Here is a 20,290-nt window from a genome sequence, read left to right on the forward strand (position 1 = left end):
AGAAGAGATTTTCCACTTAATTAAAAACCATCCCCAACCAACTAATAGAAAACACAATCAAATGGCTTCTGGCCATGGAGAATTTCTCTTTATAACAACTTTAATGTATACATATATTCAATTACTTAACAGCAGAAGTAGAAAATCAGCTGAGTTTGTTGTCTCCTTTGTTCACAAGGATGTATAGTCTGGCTATAGACAACATCAGATGCATTATGTTGTGGTAAGGCCAGAAGAATCCCACTCGGTACAATGTTCAAACATTTCCCGCTATGACGGAATATTAAAAAAAGACCCACATTTGCTCTGTTGGTAAAATGAACAAATTGATTTGAGAGTTCAGACCATGGAAACACAACGGATGAATAATGGTCTTCAAAACAGTATTTTTGCATGGATCCTATTTTCATGACAAAGACCACAAGATTAGGTTGTAAAGCAGGACCCACTTAAAAAGTCCCAAATCTATTTCTCCATTAACTTCTTACTCTGAGCAATGGGCACATGAAACAGTTTCGGTTATTTTGCACTCAGCCACTGAAGCACTTGTCCATCTTCTCAAATCCAGAATCCAGCTCTGAACATCCTGTGTGTGTGTGTGAGACCCTCTGCTGTCCATCTCATCACAATCTAATACATCTCAAACATGATATCATCTTCTTCTTCCTCTTCCTCCTCCTCATCCTGTGGATCAACAGTTAATATTTAGAACATCTGGATGCACAGTTGCATAATTGAATACAAAAGTAAAAGTAAGTTTTAAAGTTTCCTAACCTCATCCCAGTCCAGATTGACCACTTCTTCGTCACTGCTGCTTTCTCAATGTCTTCATCTTCTGAATCTGTGTGAAGTTAATACATGTGGACTGAGAAGACAACTTTTTACACCTGAGTGCAGCAAATAGAATTTTCTTTTTTATTCTATCAATGATATCCTGTTATTCTGTCTGGACAAAACTTACAAAGTGAACTATGACTTTATTGACTTTGCACCACTGACTGACAATGTAACACTGACTACACACTTATTAAAATCTAGTGCTTTAACCTTCACTATAAGGCCACCTGTATTTATCAGAGGTTTGCATTGGTCACATCATCAAAGAGTGTGTTACTTCATGTGAGCTGTATCAACAGTTCAACTTACCGATTGGTATGTTCAAGCATGGTTCTTCACCGACCTCAACTTCAATTTCTTTGACATTGAGGTACCGACATTTCTGCAAAAAATAGGTATATTGTGAATTTAAAAGAAACTAATTAAAAATGAATAGAAATACAAATGGTGGCTTGCATTGCTTACACTGGGGTTATGTTTTTGAAAATCGCTCTGCTCTGCTGCGCGTCAACGTCTGAAGAATGTAAAAGGTGACATGGTTTTAAATTTAATAAAAAAACGACCTAGATTAATAAAAAACATTTCAAGAAATTTCTTATACCTTATACCACTTCTCCAGCTCCATTAAAGTATTTTCTGAAGTTTACTTGTACTTTCTCTTTATACGTTCCTTCTCCTTTATAGAGAGCTTCTGCCAACTTTGGTTGACCTTTAAGAAGCGCTCCTTTGCATTTGGAATTCCTCCTGCAGAAGTTCCATCTGCTTTTGCAGAAGATTACATTACCAGATCTGTGAGTGAAGAATAAAAAAACAGTCGCAAATTTGTCTTCGGAGAACAAACTGGTGATTTCATTTGTTTTAATGAATCCTGAGGCACAAATGTTGTTTGACGTTGCTCACCGAGATGGCATCTTGGGCTCACCAGGAAATTGTATTGCATGCCTCACTTTTCTATTAATCCCCTGCACATCAGAAATATTTTTAAACGAGAAAGTCAATCGAATGTAGTTTTTACACATAAGGGGTACAGAATCAAACAGTTTCTCACTGACTATAAGCTGTCGTTTAATATGTGGCATAGTGAAGAACAGAAACATCCTAATGACATAGAACAATGAACAATACAGCAAATAGGATCAGTCAAATCTAATAAAAGCCCCCTCCAACCAAAATTTCTTCTTACCTTTAGTTTTTTAGGTCTTCTGATGCCATTCTCATTTAGGATCCATAGTACATAGCACATAGCTCATGACTAGTACTGGCTGATGTGAATACTTAGATCTGGGGTGTCTGCAGACACCTTCTTCCTCTATTGGGACGGCAAAATGTATTCTTACCTTGCCTGTTTAGGTTTTGATGCCATTCTCCTTCAGGATCCGCTGCTGCTCCTCCTTAATCCAAAGTCTGAGGAAACATGAACATCATCGTCACACAAAGTCTACCAGCATCAGCTCAACGCTGCAACTGTAGTCTTCTAAAATGACCCACCTTTAGATATTCATTCAGCTCAACCGTGTACTTTCTTTTCAACTGAAAGAAATGAAGCAAATATTGCATTCAGATTCAGTTGATTTTTACTAAATGGCATGATAATGTTGATTTCAGAGTCCTGTGGTGCAGCAGTCAGTTTTTGTTGGACCGTCTGTATGAAGTTTGTGCGTGTGTTCGTACCGTTTTGCAGCGCACCCTGTACTCCCCCCTCTGTCGCTCAGTCAAATCTCGCCAGCGTTTGGCCAAACACTCACATAGTCTTTTTTGGCGATACCGCGACATGGACGCTATTTGCTCTTTGCAGAATAATATTATAGCCATTTCTAAAAAGATACACATACACAATCAAATATAAGTCACAAAAGGTGAAAAAAAGCCTAGACAACATAAGACAATTTTCAAGACTTTTGTACAAAAGTTAAATAAGTTTCGCTGGTCCGCCAAAGGTCTTCTTCATATCTAATGGCAGACAGGAAATACTGAGCATGTATCCCTTGGAACTGCCGCACCCTCTAGTGGATGAGGAATGTAAATGTGGCCAACTTTAAAGAGCACCTAAAATGACACACACCCTTTCTGTGATGCCCCTTCTTTGTCAGGGAGGCAAGAAAGAGGGTGCAATCCAAACCCGAGCATCACACAGCACGTTTGAACTGAGTGGGAGTGGCTTGTGCTCCATATCAATTAAGTATAGTGGTACACCACATGTAACAACAGTCTGATTAACAATACAGAACATCAAACACATTCCATATGGCTTACCACGGCTGTAACCAAATACCATCTCTGCCAACACTTAAATGACAGTACATCCTCATCTACTCTGGTGGCAGCAGTTATTTTTTCATCCACTTGGATGACACTTCACAATAAAAGTTCAGTGAATTCTTACTAAAAAACTGAACTGCGATCTAAGTACATGATTCTACAGTGAGTGGTAAATATGATAATAACAGTGAAAGATTTGTGAACATCCAAACAAAGCAAAACAAAGGAATCAAAGTTCAATTCAAATCACTGTCACTGAGGTGTGTGTGTGTGTGTGTGTGTGTGTGTGTGTGTGTGTGTGGCTTACATAGGAGGTTTGGCAGGCAGACCTCCGCACCTTCGGTATGCTGTTCACCCTGGTTTAAAAAGAGAGGTCACACATCAATTTGAAGATAAAATTTAGAACCATGCACCAGTATCGCATAACTGCTACCAAATATGAATAAATATGAACTGTATTATATGAAACATGGATATTATATTAATTGGTACTTAGGAGGAATAAATCATGCAATCAGTACATAGCACATAGCTCATGACTAATACTGCCTGATGTGAATCTGGGGTGTAGACACCTTCTTCCTCTATTGGGACGACAAAATGTATTCTTACTTGCGTTGTTTAGGTATTTTTGATGCCATTCTCCTTCAGGATCTGCTGCTGCTCTCCTTATCCAAAGTCTGAGGAACATGAACATCACCGTCACACAAAGTCTACCAGCATCAGCTCAACGCTGCAACTGTAGTCTTCTAAATGACCCACCTTTAGATATTCATTCAGCTCAGTCGTGTACTTTCTTTTCAACTGAAAGAAATGAAGCAAATCTTGCACAACTGAAAGAAATGAAGCAAATCTTGCATTCAGATTCAGCTGATTCTTGCTGTAACCGGACATGATAATGTTGATTTCAGAGTCTTGTAGTGCAGCAGTTAGTTTTTATGGGGCAGTCTATATGAAGCAATTTGTGTGTGTGTGTGTGTGTGCATTCATACCGTTCCGCAGCGTACACTGTACTCCTCCCTCTGTTTCTCAGTCAAATCTCGCCAGCGTTTGGCCCAAACACTCACATAGTCTTTTTTGGCGATACCCGACATGGACGCTATTTGCTCTTTGCAGAATATATTATAGCCATTTCTAAAAGATACACATACACAATCAAATATAAGTCACAAAAGGTGAAAAAAAGCCTAGACAAGCCTAGAAAACATAAGACAATTTTCAAGACTTTTGTCACAAAGTTAAATAAGTTTCGCTGGTCCGCCAAAGGTCTTCTTCATATCTAATGGCAGACAGGAAATACTGAGCATGTATCCCTTGGAACTGCCGCACCCTCTAGTGGATGAGGATGTAAATGTGGCCAACTTTAAAGAGCACCTAAAATGACACACCCTTTCTGTGATGCCCCTTTCTTTGTCAGGGAGGCAAGAAAGAGGGTGCAATCCATTTTTTTGAGATACCCTCCATGGACGCTATTTGCTCTTTGCAGAATAGATTATAGCCATTTCTACAAGATACACATACGCAACCATATCGAAATCACAAAAAGTGATTAAAAACTATGATTCTACAGTAAGTAGTAAATATGACAACAGCGAAAGAGGTGCAAGCTGCAGATGTGTGAACATCCAACAAAGCAAAACAAGGGACTTCAAAGTTCAATTCCAATCACTGTCACTGAGATGGGTGTGGGTGTGTGTGTGTGTGTGTGTGTGTGTGTGTGTGTGTGTGTGTGTGTGTAGCTTACATAGGAGGCTTGGCAGGCAGACCCTCTGCACCTTCAGTATGCTTTTCACCCTGATTTAACAAGAGGGGTCACATATCAATTTGAAGATAAAATTAAGATTAAGAACCAGTGTTATATAAGTGTAACCAATAACATGTGTCCTTACAATGAATATGAACTTTACTATATGAATATGAATATTATATTAATAGGTATTTGGGGGGAATAAACCAAGCAAATAGTACATTGCACTTCATGACTAGTGATAGCTGATGTGATCATTTACATCTGGGTCACCTAGAGACACCTTCTTCCTCTTTTGGGACAACAGATTTACTTCTTACCTTGCGCTCTTTATGGCCTTTAGGTCTTTCGATGCCATTCTCCTTCTTATCGAAAGTCTGAGGAGCATAAACATCATCATGAGGTAAATCCCAGCAAACCATGGAAACAGCACATTCCAGCTAATGACTACTACTGGCTTGTGTGATCACTTACATCTGGGGTGTCTGCGTCCGTATCATTTGGACATTTGTATTGTTTCCTGAAAGACAAAAAATTTGCTTGACACTGAATACACACCGGCAGCCTTCTGGGTCAAATCACATGTGTTTATGCTGTATTGTATGTGTGTTCATTTACTAAATTAACTTAACTTAATTAACTTTTTTTACTTTACCTGAATTCCAGCACCCTTGCCTTATATTCTTTCATTGCAAGCAGGTGTTTCTTCACATATTGAGCCTGTGATTCAAAGAAAAAAGTCAGTATGTCATGATGTAAAACTGAGGCCTAAGGCAACGCTGAGTGAAAAGAAGTGCTGTTTCAGAAGTAGCCTCTCATTGACCATACCTTCTCTTTGCTCGGGAGTACATTGTACTTCTTGTACAGGACCTCCACTACCTTTTTGTGGCTCATCTCTGGGTGCTGCTCTTGAAACTTAGCACAGTTATCTTCATAAAACTTGGCATTCAAAGGAATGGGTCTCTTTGGGAAATCTGGATGGAGCTGTAGCAAAAATGGCACACTGAAAATTCCCAGCATGAAACCTATATTTTTGTATGACAGGCTGCAAGTATTTATAGTATTTATAAAATTGTGCTGTGCTCACCTTACTGATCAATGCAGGATTTGAAAAGACATCTTGAGCTTCAACAATGAGCTCTGTGATGGACCGAAACTTGCGCATCTGAGAAACAACAACAATCAGGATATTACAAACGGATAGACCCTACAAGAGGTAATACTCTAGCTAACTCTGTATAAGATCAATGCAAATTTATACTGAGAATGACAGTTCATTCTTGCATCCTGCAATTGACATTTAAGATTTTAACATCTGCCAAAGTATATTTTGGGATATTATTGAAAATTCCACAATAGCAGCAGCTGAGTGGACCCTGTGATGATTTTTTATTTTTTTGTCAACTGAATATGTAGCGTTAAACTGTAATTCACCTTGTGCAAAATCTCTCCCCACTTTTGTTGGCAAGCTTCAGGAGAGAAAGGAGGGAAAGCCACCTTATTCCAGTCCACAGTTTTCAGTCCTTTAGTATAAGCGCACGTTCTGTAACGTTTAGGAGTGTTGATTTCGATTGCAGCCAAAAGCTTCTGCAGGTTTTCAATGGTCCAGCCTGTAGTCAAAGCACAGGGACAGAAAGGCCAGGCAAATAATTGAATTAATCACATTGCAACTGACAAGGGTTATTTGCAAGGGATATTGCAAAGGAAGCCACATGACTATTTAGTCATTCGTGTAATTTAAGTCATTATGAGTGCAATGTCAGATGGCAAAAATTTATTTGAGTGAATATGTTATGCAGTTTATTTAATTGTACTCACCAGATTTTTCTGTCTCAAATTCAGCTCCACTCATTTTCCAATAAAACGTGTTTCTTGCTGAAGTCTTTAGCTGGATACAAAGTCGGCAGAAGTTCAAGTCAATCCATGTGACTACCGGTAAAACAACATTAGCTAGTCGGCTTACCTAGCGAGCTCAGTTTAGTCACCGACGTGACGAATTAAGCACAACCAGGCTATATTGAAACAAAGGTTATCTTAACGAACTGCCCTCGTTGCCGTCACGTTAATTTGCAGAATAAACACACGAAACAGCAGAGGAACGTGGTTTGTGTATTTTTTAGGAGACTACATTTCTAGGCGACAAGTTCCTGTTGAGAGAACAACCAATCAGAGACAAGAAAAGAGAAACGTCACCCAAAACTGATCGAAAACACCCAATGAAATTACGCTTCTTTTTCTTCTTTGTGGTTTTTGGCAGATAACAAAACACGCAGACCAGCGTTAAGGGTGCAAAGCGCCACCTATTGCCCCGGAGTGTGTAGAGTCATACACAATCTTCAGAATACTGATAAAGGTAGTATATTACATTTATAAAGTAATGTAAATAAATATATAAATAAATGAATGAATAAATAAATCTTCTTTCATTGTCTTGTCTCCAGAGGACAACAGCACACAAACAGGGCAAAATTTTTTTAATACTAATTCCCTTTATCAGTTTCTCTATCTTAAAGAAATGGAGGAATTGCATGTATCATTTTTCACAATAACCAAGACTATTTGAAAATGAATAGTTATTTAATGTGAATAGCTGCATTCCTGATTTATGATGGATTATATAGATGTAGAATTTCCGTTTCACACAGAAAAACATGTATCAGAATGCATTGGATCCGAAATCAGGAACTATGGGTTTATAAAAATCTCATAACCAATAAATAAAACAGGCAAAAATTCATAAAGAAAAACAACAAAGGTTTATGTTACTCAGGTTTTAATCAATCAAATTGTGTCATTAACCATTCTGACTTCATGGGGGCCAAAGATCAACTGCAATAAGTTGATCTTAAAGCAATAAAGTAGCCTACTAGATCTAACCACGTCAGTGAAAGTAATTTGGTGGGTATATTGGGAGGTAGTTTTTTATTATAGAGAGAGATGACAAGAAAATGGCAACCTTACACACAATATAAATTTTAACAACACACAAAAATTCTACATTTTCTCTCTCCACGTATTGGCATATTGTCCTTTAGCTCGCCACCGGCACCAGTTTGATCACTCCTGCTAAATATACTTTGCTTGCATCATTGCCTTTTAAATCAGGTATTATTTAATTCATTCATTCATTCATTTGAATTTTACTCACCTCAAGCAAGTGAATACAATAATAAGTTAAGTGACACATGTTACAACAATACATTCAGTGTGAGATTGCCTGGAAAAACATACTATTTTGGCTTTTAACACTTCAATACCTTTCACCCAGCATTCAGTCGGTCCATTTTTGGAGTGCTGGCATGATTGAAGTTTTCATTTGTAAGTGCCTTGCCTCATGCCTTTATGCACTTATTTTTTGTAAAAACATGTCGATGTTAAATGAATATTTCCAGCTTCAGTAGTATATAAGGCACAATCTTTTAAAAACAACACAACATAATGCAAAGAATCTACCTGTGAGATGTTGAAAACGCTTCAGGAATGTTTTACCAAGACACTTTTCTTACAGGATATTAATGTTACCCATTTTGTCGCTACAAAGATTGAATCTATAGCTGCATTTTTCATAAAAAAAATAAAACAAAACATGTCTGTGCTCATAGATGAAACATTAATTTGAGCAATATATAAAATAAATATGTTTTTGTTAAAGTAAAAGATTTATGGCAGCAGTCATGGAAGACATCTACAATGGCATTTGAGATTCACAGTATACATCCTTCCCTGGCTCCTCCTCAAATGTCACTTTGGCATCGTCTGCGTCCAACTAAAACACAACAGGCACAGAAGAATAAGGACATTAGGACACATACAGCACATACATTATTACACACACATATTCCACATAACCTTTCAGGCTCATTACTAGGAGTAGTACATAAGTTTGAATTTCCATACTGAAGTTATTGAACTGACACCACTTACACATTTAATTTCCAGTTCAGTGAAGAGACGCCCGGTCATAAACATGCGTAGAGGGATAGTGAGGATGAGTATGAAGGGCAGTGCGAGGGATACTGGGCTGGACTTCACAATCCAGAGAAGTGCAAGGCACACTATCTGGATGGCCGTGAACAAGTGCATTCGCCCTGTGCTCACCTGTGTACGAAATATGCAAACATTAGTTATACAAACATAACTGTAGAGATGGATGTGTTTTAGCTACACTAGCAGCACGACCAGTAATGTCCATCTGTCTGTCGGTCCACCACTTTGATCCAGCGTGAAAAGTCTCAATGGATTCTATTCAATGGTCTATTCAATGGATTTCCATGAAATTTTAGAAGGACATTTATGTTCCCCAGAAGATAAATCCTTTTCCAAATGACTTTGGTGACTTCACTTGTGTTTTCTCTAGCACGACCATGAGGTTCACATTTATAGTTTTTAGTTAAACGTCTTAACTGTTGGATGGATTGGCACAACATTTACTACACACATTCATGTTCCCCAGAGGATGAACTGTAAAAACTCTGACGATCCTCTGACTTTTCATCTATCACGTTTTCATTTTTTTCTAGTGCTTTGGTTTATGATAAAATACCTGCAAAACTAAGTACATTCCATCAGCCTCAGCTTTACCATTTGTGTAATGCTAATTAGTAAATGTTAGCACGCTCAGACAAAACTACGATGGTGAATATTATAATTGCCTAACACAGGATGTTAGCATTGTCATCATGAGCATATTAGCATGCTAACATTAGAATTTAGTTTAAAGCACCACTAAATTAAAATACAGCCTAACTGAGTTGCTCACATGGCTGTACACTCTTAGTCTTGTTCTTGCTTGCCTGCTAATGAAATTTAGGGACTCTGGTCATTAAGTTATCATGGGACTCTTACTCTGGTGGCGTAGGGTTCATCAGGGTGGTATTTCTTAGGGATGAGCAGAAGCAGTATACGATCCCACAGCTGGATGCCATTTAGTGACGTGACTCCCATGTAGAGGAAGATCCCAAACAAGGCCGACATGGGGATCATCTTTAGGATTGGCTCCATCAGAATAGACAGACCTTGATACAAATTACATTCAGATAAAGGATAGTCTACTGTCTTTTAATTAAGAGTGATGAGTATCTGATATGCTCCGTTAGAAGGTATTCTCAGACTGTAAAAAGCTTTACATTGCAAATGATAAACCTGCAGTAGTCTAGACAAGCAGCTGTAGAACAGACACAAATATTGGATGATAAGACAGCACCTACCGACCAGCAAAGCCACCAGAATGCCACTGATCCTCTGCTCCATCACTTTCTCGATCACAGGTTTCGGTCCTTTGCTCATGACAGTGAGGGCATTGGCGTGGGTGACAGACCGCACCGTGGCAGCACTGAGCCACGGCACACCAAATATTGCACTGAGCCCTCCCATGCCAACTAAAACCAGCAAGTCAAAGTGGAACCCAGAGCCCTTGACCATCTTCCTCTCAGGTTTACTCACAATCAGACTGTTGACGGACACAACATTTGAGCCAAACTTTGGTAAGAGGCAGGAAATGTCACATTTTCTGAGGTTGTATTCAATGAGGGATTTTGCTGTCGTTGATGTAATGACTCACGTTGTGATCTGAGACTCCAGAAAGATGAGAATGAAGACGAGCAAGGCTGGGACACAGCATGCAAACATCAACCACACAGGGAAAGGCTTGTGCTCCCCGAAAGGGTTGATAAGCCAGCCTCTTTTGGCTGGGTTGGATACCATCAGACCTTTAGGAACCACGAGTTTCTGTGCCGAAAAACAACAGTAGTTACAATTGTGCATGTATTCAGCCTATGAACTGGAAGCTGAAAAACATTGGCCAACCTGAGTGTAGGTATCTTCAATGCTGTAGTCCACAACAATCATGAGGAAAATGGCGATAGGGACACCGAAGTCACCAATTAAACGTCGCACCTGGTGAGAACAGATCAGGAACATTACAATTGTAAATCAGCTGGCAAGAAATCTATAGGAGAACATACTACAGACTGCCTTTGAAACACACAATCACATCCGACTCACCTTTCCAGGAAGAAATGTCCCATTCTTGAACTGGCGCAGGAAAAAGGCGATAAAGAAACAGCCGAACATGAGGCACATGGAGAGCAGGGCAGTGTTGGGGTAAGGTGGCTTAATAGTGTTGACAAGAACAGTTGTATTGCCGGTAGCATTGTCATAAATGATGGTCTCGACCACCTTTGGGTGCCAGGGATTTTCCAGAGTTTCATTCAGATGATCGTAATTCAGAATCAGAGGATGCGATTTAAAGATCTAGAGAGAGGGCCAGAAGATGAAAGAAGATTATGATTTGTCCATGAGCGCTAAAATCACACATTTAGTTTGGACAGATGACATGTGGGAAATGTGTGAAGATGGTTTACCCTCCCCAGCTTGGCAAAGGTTTCATAGATGAAGATGAGGGAGATGAGGATGGAGAAGATTTCCTGGGTGAAGCGTGAGATGAAGCGCACCAGGAAGCTGCCCTCAAAGGCCACAATGATCACCACAATGATGACTAGCCACACTCCAACCCACACTCTCCCGACAATATACTCAATTTCCTGGGACCTGCAGAACTGAGTGAAGCAAACTGGGGATGAGTTTACCACAGCCACTATTAAATCTGCCGTAGTATGCATGACGATGATAGCTTGCACATTTAGTAAGTATGACAAAGTTATCACAAAAATTAACTTTAGTGGCATCATATGGATCAGCAGAGACTGTAAAAAAAATCCTCAGTTCACCTAGATGAGGATATGAGTCAGTGTTCTAACTTACAGCAAAGAAAGCTTCCTCAAACACTAACAGAGGACCGGAGAAACCAATGACCAGGACAGGCTGAGCAGCAACAAAGCAGAAGATGATCCCCTGGATGCTGGTGGAGATGAGGAGCTCTGGGACACCCATCATATTGTCCACCTTATCAGCTGAAGTGGCAAAGGAGTACAATTAGGGTCTACTGCATACAAAAGCAATGCAATGTCACATACAAATACAAACACACACCCAGCAGCCCTCCAAAGGTGATGGCAGGAGACAGGGCGGCGAAGTAGATGAAGATGACGGCAGCAAGGACCTGGGCGTTGAGAGCATCTGTGATGTCACTCTTGTAGTACTGGTAGCGTCTCTTTATGTCTCGAATCATCCCACCAAATGGTCGACCCGTACGGACCAGGGGGTCTTCAGGAGGGGGCCCGGTAGCTATGGAAACTGGGGGAAAACAATTTAAATCTTACGTGAATAATACACATTGATGATAGAAAACTGTCTTGGCAAATAATTGCTTTGTTATCCATGTCTTATATTGTTGTTATGAGTGTGTACTGATAGGACCCACCCCTACGAGGTTTGGATTCCAGGCGCAGGGCAGGATCAGAGGACTGGAACCTGTCCTGCAGGAGTTTCTTCTGAAAGCTGATGATGGAGCTGAGCATAGCTTCGCTCTGGATCTCGGTGGGTGGGATGACGATGCTGCAGTCCATGAAGTCAGCCATGGTGTCTGTCAGCTCTCGGGCACTCTTTGCCTGCGACGCTGTCTGGTTGAACACCTGGGGTGGAGAGAGGGGAGCTGGATGTGACGGATTTTATGACTGCGATATCATCTTACAAAATCCGCATATACATAAATAAAAAGTAAAGGCTATGGTGTGATTTTGGCTAAATTTATTTGTAAAATAATCTCTCAGACAGAAAGTTTGAGTTGAAAGAATATCTTTCTTATCTAGTCTCTCACACAGCACACAGCCTCCAACTGGCTAACAAACTGCTGCTCTGCCTCTCTGCCACTCACTTGCGGGGCATTACTCATGACTCTCTTCTATGGAAAGTAGCTAAAGTTTCTCCAAAAAAGTCTCGAGATTTGTCATTAGGTGCTTTTTTGTCTCTTAATCTGGCGACAAATGCGCTAAATCAGCAACACAACAGTCTGTAAAAGTCTTAATTGAAACTGTCTGTGCCAATTCATTTTGTGTGTGGCAGTGGCAAGTGGGGGAAGTCCAACATCATGGTGTAACTTCATGATTCAGTCATATGGCATTCAGCTGACCAATGGTGTGAACTGATCACTCAACTCTATCATTCAGTCAGTCAGTCAGTCAGTCACGGACATTTGCGTTTATAGGGCTGTCCCCAGTGTTGCAGCGCAGCCAAAAGTGTGTCAGATAAAGAAAAATGCGAAAGAAGGATTGAGGAAGAGAGACTGGGACATTTGCTTACATTGTTCCTCAAGTAAGCCTGTTAAAGAATTCCTAAAGAAGTACTTGACTCTCAGCTTAAATTTGAGAATTAATAACTACACTTTGATGCTTTAACATAGAAATTCAAAACAATACCACATCGCTGTTATTTTCAGGTGACTGCCTTTTTTAAATTTTGGCTGACTGACTGTTTTGCAACCAGAGCTCCATGCACCCAACCTCATTAAAAGTCATCATATCGTTGAGCAGTTGTGTGTTTTGTGAATATGTCTGTGCTCACGCATTATAGCCGAAGTTTTGTACAGCAAAAATGTCAGCTAACTCACTCTGTCAGCCATTAGTGCCGCCATAGCACGGCCAGTCTCGTGGTAGTCCATGTCAGTCTTGCTGGGGCCAACCAGAACAAAGATGAAGCGTACAGGCACCGGGGCCTCCAAGGCCGAGTCCAGCACCACTGCCTCCTTCAGACGCACAAACACAACTGTAGGCTTCTCCAGAAAGTCCAAGGCTCCTGGTTCAAAAACATAGAAAATTATATTTGAAGATACACCAACACATAGAAATAGGTTCAAATGTGTATGCAAACACATGTCCTCACCTACTAGCACCATGGAGACCTCAACGCGGTCAGATGCATCCCTCTAGAATGAACAGACCAAGTGAGCAAACATCAGACTCTCCAGTTCTCATTGTTGTCACTATATTTTCTAAAAAAGTGGAGATTGATTTGATAATCTGTTCTTGAAAATTGAGGCCAGACCATCTGTTTAAATGGATCTTTAAATGTGTACATTTGTATTTTTTACTTTCCCCTCAAAGAAACTTACATTTGGAACATTTACAGTTTTGTGCAAATACTTACTTATGCATAATGTGTGCAAACACGTCAAGACTTATGTCACAGACCTCAAAATGGAATACTATCCACTCAATTCAGGTCAATTCATCCAAACAGCTAAAGTGATGGATATCAGAAAAGAAGAAAAAGAAAAAGAAATCCAAAACCAGAATCCTCTGAATCCTTTACTCCTCTGAATGACTTTGTAAATGGTCACCTTGAAGGCTATCATCTCACCATTGTCATATTATCAAATAATGCTATCAGCAATAGTACATTCAGATGGATGATCCCATCAGTGTAAGAACTTACCCTTTCCCCGACTGAGAACCTCTGCAGGTCCATCCCACCAGCCAGAGCTTGGCTTTCTGGGTCATCTGATTGGCTGCAGGGAGAAAACCACATTTGTCATTGGCTGTATTTGTGTCAGGCTGAAGAATGAATGGCTGTGGCAAACTGTTTCTCATTTAGACCATAATGTGCGGAAATAACAAAACAAGGAATTTTCTAACTTTATTGAAAGTCACCTACTTTAGTTACAGCTACAGTTAAACATAATTTCCGTTATTAAAATAGCGAATGCCTCGTGGTCTTATGTCAGCTTATTGAACAAAATCTTTACAACACAATGTGAATATGTATTCTTTATGGATATTTTAGAGTGACCTGATTCTAACAAGCACAAGGTAACTGCAGTACACACTGGTCACCTTTAATAAAGGCTCAAGCAGACCGGTGGTTTGGTGGTTACAGACCATAATTACAGGTTTGATCTCCACAATAGCTACGTGCTCTGTTTAGCTTTCTCTGAGCAAGATGCTGAAATATTCACCGCTCAATTGCAGCTTTGCATAACAGCATCAGCTAAACGCCTAAATGTAGGTCATTTGTGTTTGAGTCAGTGTTGTGTGATGTCTTGGAGGATACCTGCGGTTTTTAAGCAGAGCCTTCAGCACTCCCTCCCGGTCTCCAGGCCTGATCTCCTTCTTGTTAACCATCTCGGTGACCATCTTCTCAGCGATGGTGGCCAGGGTCCGCTCCTCACAGTCAAAAATCGTCACACCTTGACAAAGGAACATGTTGGAAGAGGATCAGGGATGATCATAAAGAGGAGAGCGTGGTTGTGGTTTTCAGGTGAGTTTCAGACAAAATAAGAGCTAGAAAGAAGTGCCGAGATCGCCAGAGCTTACTGCATTTTAAGGGCTTAATCTTGGCTCTCCCGTGGTGTCATACTGTCAGAGAAAACTTAACATTAACTCAACAGTTAGTACCTAGACAACAATGATACTACAACCAGAGAAAAATGAAAATCTGATGCTATTTTTTAAAACTCATGCTGATGTCTTCATTGATTTTCCTCACTGACCTGTGGTCATGGTGCGTCGGAGCTGGATGAGGCTCTTGAAGGTGAGGTAGGAGATGTGCGAGGACGCCCACACCCCGGCCTGAGGGTCGAAGCTCTCCTCGTAGCCCGTCCATCGGCCCGTCTCCTGCCAGTAGGTCTCCTGCTTCTGGTCAGTCATTAGCTCCTTCAGCTGCACGTACCTCTGAGGGCACAGACAGACAAAGAGGTAAAGAGCGGCTGATTTGGGCATGAACGTGGGACACAGGCACAAACATGCTTGTGTCTGTGAGACAGAGAGTGAAAATTTTGGACGGGACAGGTGTATGTATTAAAGTTGCACCTCCCACAAGTACAGCTTGTGTATGTGGTGAACAGCTATGGTTTCAATGGCCACTTACTACTTGTCACTGTGAGGGAAGCATAGGAGCAAAAAATTTGAAGACTGTGTTTCCTTCTAACCTGAGGAAAAAAAAAATCCCAAGCACAAATAGTTTGTACATTTACTACATTTCAGCTATTTCTATGATATTTTAGGATAGGTTCATATTATTTCAAGTCTGCCTTGAAACAACACTCACATGCCCATGTCTCAGTTGAAAGTTTTTTTTTAGCTGCTGTAATTTAAGTCTTTTTAGTACCAAATTCTGTCTTTTTCTTATTGTTCCTGCGCTACAGCTGAACAATGATCCACTATCCAGGCAGACAAAGAAGAATTGAGGAACTTGAGAGATCATTTTTAACTGTTTCAGTGTGTATACAGGCATATGAGTGTTGAAAGTCATCTATATATTTTTTGTGATCATATTTTTTATTCTTTATATAAGGGAGGGGAGGCATCATAATAGTCACAAAACTGATAGAAGTTGGGGGAGAAACTGGGGGAGCAAAGTCCTTGTAGGCTATCTATAACATATATCTTTAAATTATAATTATAGTATATCTTATAATATCTCTGGTTTCAAAATAAGTAGCTACTGCTGAATGAAAAAAGGGAAACACAAATTTGAAAAAAGAATTAGGAGAATATGTAAAAGTAGTTTGCAATTGAAGATGAAATCTGGAAATTATCATTGGACCAACACAATGTCATTATTGTATTCTGGTTTTTGATTGGCAAGGGAGGACGTCCTCCGTTGGAACATCATTTTACATGTTTTGGCCAATAACAGATGAACATTAAAAACAAACAAAAAAAAGAGCATATTACATTGATATAAGAGATCCAACGTCTCAAAAAGAGAGGAGGAGCAGCCTCCTCTCCGCTTTGAACAAACCTCACTGAACATTCCTGAGCTTGTTACATTTAGCTTCAAGGGTCACTTCAAGCTGAAGAAAGCAGTGGACATACATGCTTTACAGTCTCTCTCTGGATCAGATAAAAATCATGTTCATGCTTCACTACGTTACAATAACACAGATGATATTTTGGGTGTTGTTTTCCACAACAGTAACCTGTAGTACTACGTGAAGCTACTGTCATTTGTAGAATCTTCTCAGCAGCATCAACGTGCATATGGAACAGGCTAATGTGGAGAGGTGATGTCCAGGTGACACTTCTGTCTACAGGTAAACATGGAGATTGTCCTGGTTCAACAACCAGCGGGCTCCAGGCTCTGGGTCGCTGCTTGTTTCCGGTGTGGACATGACTGATTGCTTGTCCTGGACATGTTTGGACTGTCAATACATGTCGTGTGCCTGAAGTGTACGTGCGTGCGTGTGTGTGTGTGTGTGTGTGTGAGACGGACAAATAGGGAGGTGGGGAGTCTGTATCCCTAGTCTGTGAAAGTACGACCTCAAAATCTCTTTAGTGTGTGTGTGTGTGTGTGTGTGTGTGTGTCCCTCACCTCACACTCTGCACTGGGGTTGGCGTTGTTGTTGATGTTCCAGGCAGCTGGAAAACAGACACAACTGGAGTCAGTTAGAAACCATTCACAGCAGCACAGTAAATCATTTTAACAGAGAATATGTTCCCCATTTTATCTCTGCATTCAATTTCAAATTTCGATAAAATGTGTATGTTTGGGTGGAATTCAGCAATCCAGAGATAATGAAGTTCATCTTGACTTTGCTTGCTCAAAGTGAACAAACTTTTGTTGGAAAGTTGTAAAGAATGAATGGAATGAGTGGATTTTTTAAAAGTTGCTATACACACATTTACTGTTTGGGAAACATGGATTCAGGTTGTAGTTGGTGGATGACTTCAGTCTTATGTGTCCATTTTATCTCAGATTGGACAAGAGCACTGAAGTTTTCTCTCACAACAGATTGATTTATTTACAAAACACAGCTGAGCACAAGGGTGGAATCAGATTAGACTGACTAGACGCTGTCTATAGGTCATATGTGTGTGTGCACGCATGGGTTTGGGTGTGTACTGTATATGTGAGTGTGTGTATCTGCATACATAAATCATCGTACAAATTTGCACGTCTTTACATGTACATTGTGTCATATGAGTAGGTGTACAGGTGCACGCAGAGTTGCACGTGTAAGCAAATGCATCTTTCTGTGATATGTCAAGTGTTTTGAATTGCACTCATATGACAATATGTGTAACTGTCATCAGTTTGGTTTTGCATGTAAATATATTTATGCATCTAACACACTTAAAAAATACACATTTTTAAATATGTATTTAAATAAATGCATACACATAATATGCATAATTTGTGTGTGTTTTTCTTAACGCTACTGCAGAAAAACAGAAAAACAGAAATGTAGTCAAACACTTTGACAACTCTGCAAGTTTTTGCCTTAGAAACATTAAAAGGATTGATTTTTGGTTATGATTATGTGATGCCGTGGCATGAAAAAGTGTGAAATTGCCCAATGTGCCTCCTTCACAGAGGAGCAAGTTTTGGTTGTTTACACTGACTGACAAAGATGGTGCACACACATGAAAGATGGTGAAAAGGCTTCTGTTATTTGTAATGCCCTCATGTTCAGAGCAGCTCTCCCACTAATGAGTTATTTTATGTGTCATCTACTGTATACCAAATAAGACTGTAATATTCACTGGAACCAACTAACTAACTGACTAACTCAGACTCATGTGGGTTGTGTCAGTCAGTTTGTCAGTGAAGGCTATAGTATTGCATATGCCAGGTATAAATGAACAAAATACTTGTAATTTTTTATGGCTGCTGTAATGGGTAAATGGGAAATTCTTCTGCTGTACAACTAACAGCAATTAAAAATAAAGTTTAAAAAATCTATACTGTATTACAGTTAATAAATCAAATATAAAATGAGTGTATTAGCTGAAACCAAAACAAATTATTAGCAGCTAAGATATTGCTCTTCAAAAAATAGTTGAACATATGATGAAAGAGCAACTGTTCACATTTTTTTCATTGATTGTTTTACAGAAACGTGGAGAACACTGCATCTGCAAGGAAAAAAGCACGTTATCAGCCCAGTCAGCAACCACTGTTATGGAAGCCAGGCGGTGAGGGGGCCTGCAAAGACAGCTGGCGGAGTTCGTGCGCCAGTTCTTGGGGCTGAGCTCGCCAGTGACTGCAGGATGAAGCTTATTGCAGGATGCAAGACCTGTGCACATTGCAGGATGTGAAGGGGAAAGCGAACAAAAACCCCTTGGAAGTGCAAAGCATGCAATGTCTACCTTGGCATCCTGATCATGACTGAAAATTATAGCATAAAGATAAGATAGAACTTCATTCACCCTGAAGGAAATTCTTGTGCCAGATGCTGCTCAAATTTGGTATTATTTCAGTAATTATACATGATTGCACTTTTTTATTCATCAAAGCTTTATCCATTTTATGTTTGGCATTTTCAATAAATCGTAAAAAGGCCTTTCTTGCTTGTTTAGCCAACACCTATGTTTACAAGCTTCTGCGCTCTGAAATCAGACATGTTTTTAACTATTTTGTACAAAACGAATGAAAAGTAGGTTTTTTGAAAAGTGCATATTTACAGTTAATTTAAAACAAAAAATTAAATCAATGACATTTTTAGTCCTCTGAGATTACTGGTTGTTTTTTTCTGAATATAAGCATACATAGGTTGGTATCAAAGTTTTTGAGATAGGTGAAATATATAAAAATGTCAAGGCATGTCCAACCACCTCAGAAGTGGCTGACAGGCCTCGAGCTCCAGAGGCCGATCACTCAAACACAAGTCAGACCAACTTTTCATTCTCCTGAAATTGCATCATTAAACCCAATCTTCAGTGCTTACCTTCTTATAAACAGCTTGCAAAGGTTTGGAGTTTAGGCCTAATTTGAGCGAGACTAAACAGAAAATCTTGCATTAAGCTATGAAAATTATGCAACTGCAGCCCCGACCATGAAGTGTGCAGTTTCCCAGAAGGCGTCTGTTCCCATATCTTTCATGCTACAAAGTTGCAGCTTTACTTGTATTTTTTTTTTTTTTTTTCTTGCACAAATACCGTGCATAAATGTAGCAGAGAAGGTGACACTTACCTCCTGCAGGTACTCGCCAAAGCGGACAGCAGTGACAAGTGACTGACCCCAGAATGCCAAAAAAGCATGACTTTATAAACACCACTTCTTTAAAGGTGCCTGTGTGTGTAGGTGTGTGCTGCCTGATAATGGGTGGGACTAATACATGCGCGCGCACACACACACACACACACACACACACACACACACACACACACACACACACACATGGAGACGCACACTAATTCTCTCTGAAACACACAACCACCAGAGCGATGTGTTCTGGTCTCACCCATAATATTGATAGTAAATACAGGGACATGGTATGTGCAGGAAACCAGTCACACTGTGTCATTATCCAACCAGCATCTTATCACATTTAATGTCTGTGTTTGGAGGACAACAGAGGCTCGGGCTGCAGTGTCTGCTCACCTTCAACATCATCCGGGCAGAGAGTGAAACTTTGTTTGAAGTCGGCTTTCATCCTCTCTTTATCCTCCCCCTTCACGTTGGTCAGCATCTCGTTACGGCCCCTCGTCTTAAGCTGAGGCCTGCGACATGACAAGAAATAAGGAGACAGTTATTTATATTGTGCTAGTAGTCACTTGTAGGGCACACCCTGATGACAAGAGAACAGAGTTAAGGTGACTTACCCTGTGA

The 20,290-nt window shown here is 40.1% G+C and overlaps 2 protein-coding genes across 3 annotated transcripts; both read right to left on the reverse strand.

Annotated features, from left to right (window-relative positions):
• Positions 1 to 3,743: 3,743 nt before the first annotated feature.
• Positions 3,744 to 6,968, reverse strand: LOC111219617 (upstream-binding factor 1-like protein 1). Its single transcript, XM_022742332.1, has 11 exons — positions 6,662 to 6,968; positions 6,278 to 6,453; positions 5,931 to 6,008; positions 5,672 to 5,827; positions 5,499 to 5,563; positions 5,318 to 5,363; positions 5,164 to 5,220; positions 4,841 to 4,890; positions 4,089 to 4,230; positions 3,859 to 3,900; positions 3,744 to 3,776 (listed from the first exon to the last, which is right to left on the reverse strand). The coding sequence occupies exons 1-11, from the start codon at positions 6,693 to 6,695 to the stop codon at positions 3,744 to 3,746; spliced, it is 879 nt and encodes a 292-aa protein (XP_022598053.1). The 5' UTR covers positions 6,696 to 6,968.
• A 646-nt stretch (positions 6,969 to 7,614) lies between these two features.
• Positions 7,615 to 19,718, reverse strand: LOC111220138 (band 3 anion exchange protein-like). 2 transcript variants are annotated; one of them, XM_022743124.1, is made up of 18 exons: positions 19,652 to 19,718; positions 17,051 to 17,097; positions 15,228 to 15,408; positions 14,789 to 14,924; positions 14,174 to 14,246; positions 13,622 to 13,664; positions 13,350 to 13,534; positions 12,165 to 12,375; positions 11,834 to 12,037; positions 11,606 to 11,754; positions 11,206 to 11,400; positions 10,847 to 11,095; positions 10,649 to 10,738; positions 10,404 to 10,570; positions 10,051 to 10,292; positions 9,689 to 9,858; positions 8,768 to 8,941; positions 7,615 to 8,609 (listed from the first exon to the last, which is right to left on the reverse strand). In XM_022743124.1, the coding sequence occupies exons 3-18, from the start codon at positions 15,382 to 15,384 to the stop codon at positions 8,529 to 8,531; spliced, it is 2,526 nt and encodes an 841-aa protein (XP_022598845.1). In that variant the 5' UTR covers positions 15,385 to 15,408; positions 17,051 to 17,097; positions 19,652 to 19,718; the 3' UTR covers positions 7,615 to 8,528. The 2 variants fall into 2 exon arrangements, with proteins under 2 accessions (XP_022598845.1, XP_022598846.1); XM_022743125.1 differs by having other exon boundaries at positions 17,051 to 17,114; positions 19,652 to 19,667.
• Between the last annotated feature and the right edge of the window lie 572 nt (positions 19,719 to 20,290).

Source organism: Seriola dumerili, unplaced genomic scaffold, assembly GCF_002260705.1.
Source record: "Seriola dumerili isolate Sdu_G_001 unplaced genomic scaffold, Sdu_1.0 BDQW01000068.1, whole genome shotgun sequence".
NCBI lineage: Eukaryota > Metazoa > Chordata > Actinopteri > Carangiformes > Carangidae > Seriola > Seriola dumerili.